Source organism: Sinocyclocheilus grahami, unplaced genomic scaffold (genome assembly GCF_001515645.1).
Source record: "Sinocyclocheilus grahami isolate Dianchi unplaced genomic scaffold, SAMN03320097.WGS_v1.1 scaffold10482.1, whole genome shotgun sequence".
In the NCBI taxonomy this organism is placed as follows: Eukaryota; Metazoa; Chordata; class Actinopteri; order Cypriniformes; family Cyprinidae; genus Sinocyclocheilus; species Sinocyclocheilus grahami.
The window spans coordinates 1,725-3,789 of record NW_015513260.1 but is presented as its reverse complement, the minus strand read 5'-3'; the positions used below and the strand labels follow the sequence as shown (position 1 = coordinate 3,789).

Below are 2,065 nucleotides of genomic sequence, written 5' to 3'. Positions count from 1 at the left end.
GAATTATATTATATTATTAAACAAGGAATCTTTCCATTTTCCATTACAACTCCTTTGACCTTGATAATCACCTCAGATGTTTTCTCTGTTTACAGGTGTATCTCACCTGGCCTGTACCAAACTGTGCTGAGGGCTGCCCAGGATCCTGGATCAAAGACGGCTACTGCGACAAGGCCTGCAACAACTCTGCATGTGATTGGGATGGAGGAGACTGTGAAGGTACTTTGACCCAAAATAAAAATTCTGTCATTATTCACTCAATGTTTAATTTCATGAACCAATTGCATGTTTCTGATCCCATCTTTATTTCTGTTTCATAATTTCTTGATTTGTTTTCCTTGCAGGTACTGCAGGCAGCAGTCGTTTCGGAGGAGCGGGCGGTGCTGTGATCGGAGGCGGGCAGCCTTGGCAGTTCGGAGGTGGTCTCGGAGGACTGGGAGGCTTGTCCTTCTGTAACCAAGGCTGTGCTAACTCTTGGTTGGCAGATAAGTTCTGTGACCAGGCATGCAACGTTATTGCTTGTGGGTTCGATGTGGGTGACTGCGGACAAGGTGAGTCTTGACCAGTTGTTCTCAACAATTTTGACCTGAAAGTCTCCCCACTCTGTAACACAATAGGCCCATCATATATATATATATAAATAAAACAGAACTGTCAAAGGTGTAGAATTTATTAGGAACTTTCAGAATCATCATTGGTCCAATTAATTTTTAATATTAAAAAGTGATGTGCAATGTCATTAAGAAGCCTCCCATGACATGAAAATTGCAGTCAATCAAATTTAATGGGCTGTTTTTTGTCCCCACCAAAGCCACAAACCTGATAAGAATAAATTTAACTAAATTAAATGAACAAAAGAAAGATGAGGTGTGCATACACTTTGCACAAGGCTAAACATATGAGCCTAAACATATCTTTTTCATTAAAATGAATAGCACTGGATGGGTTCACAGTGTACTGTTATGGACACTTTAATGTTGAACTCCGCATTCCCTGGCCCCCTGTTTGAGAACCACTTGAGTATTTCTGATTAAATCTAGTAGTAATTGATTTAACAAATTTTCTGTTTGTTTGTGCATTTCTAAGATAATTTCAACCAACTGCACCGTGTCGTCCTCTGGAGGAACCAGACGCTTTACACCCTGCCTCAGGGAGAGCTCCGACCGTATTTTAGCTTCTCGGGCCTGGCTAACCGCGTGTCCGAGGCACAGGTTGCAGATAACCCAGTGCTCCGTCACACTTCTGTCGCCAACAAATGGAAGACCATCCACCTGCTGCTGCTGCCCAGACACAATGCCACCCAGATCCACTACAACATCACCTTTCAGGGTGCCAACAACCACGACTTCACCATGACTTTCTCTGTAGCCGTGGATACCCGAGAGCTCCCCAAATCAAACATATCCAATCCGGTGCGGGAGAAAGACGAGGAGCCCAGACCGACCATAGTGACCCCAGAACCAGTGGTTGAGTTGGAAAATGTTCCCAAAGAAAAACAAGGCCCGAGAGTTAGAGAGAAAGCCCATGGCGGTGTAGAGATTATGCAGGTGCCTGCATTAAATGAATCTCTTTTGCCTGAGGAAGTGAAGCTTGAGTTAGAGAAACTGAACGAGAAGCTATCATTAGGTGACATCACTATTAAAGGCTTTAATTTGACCAAAGCAGTGCTGTTGGGCCCGTTCAAAGACAAAGCTAAGCTTTCACTAAACAATAAAAACTCTGAAAAACAAGACCAGAACAAGCCAGCAAAACACTCGAATGAAGACCAGAAATATCCTTTAATCAGTCAATATCAGGCCGAAAGAGCAGCAAGGGTGAAAAGAGCAAATGAAGAAGAGGAAAGAGATAATAATTCTAAATTGGAGCCAGCTGTTGCTCCATCTCTTGTCCCAATCCAGATTGATGGTGTTACACCAAAGGTTCAATCAAGATTGTTCGGCAAAGAGAAATCCCACGCATCTAAGCTTCTCGGCACCCTGATGGGAAACATGTCTAAGGAGAGAGATTCAGAAAATGAAGTCCACCTCCGCGGGCGGCCAGTGGGTCGTAAACTCCAGTATTACAC

At 43.6% G+C, this 2,065-nt stretch overlaps 1 protein-coding gene across 1 annotated transcript in view; it reads left to right on the top strand.

Annotated features, from left to right (window-relative positions):
• Window positions 1–2,060, top strand: part of LOC107578483 (N-acetylglucosamine-1-phosphotransferase subunits alpha/beta-like) — a gene marked incomplete at its 3' end in the record, with an annotated part of 4,115 nt that extends 2,055 nt beyond the window's left edge. The window contains exons 5-7 of the mRNA XM_016264436.1: window positions 96–219; window positions 345–551; window positions 1,087–2,060. Of these exons, the coding sequence (XP_016119922.1) occupies window positions 96–219; window positions 345–551; window positions 1,087–2,060 (1,305 nt within the window). The remainder of the gene's footprint in view (window positions 1–95; window positions 220–344; window positions 552–1,086) is intronic.
• Window positions 2,061–2,065: the final 5 nt, after the last annotated feature.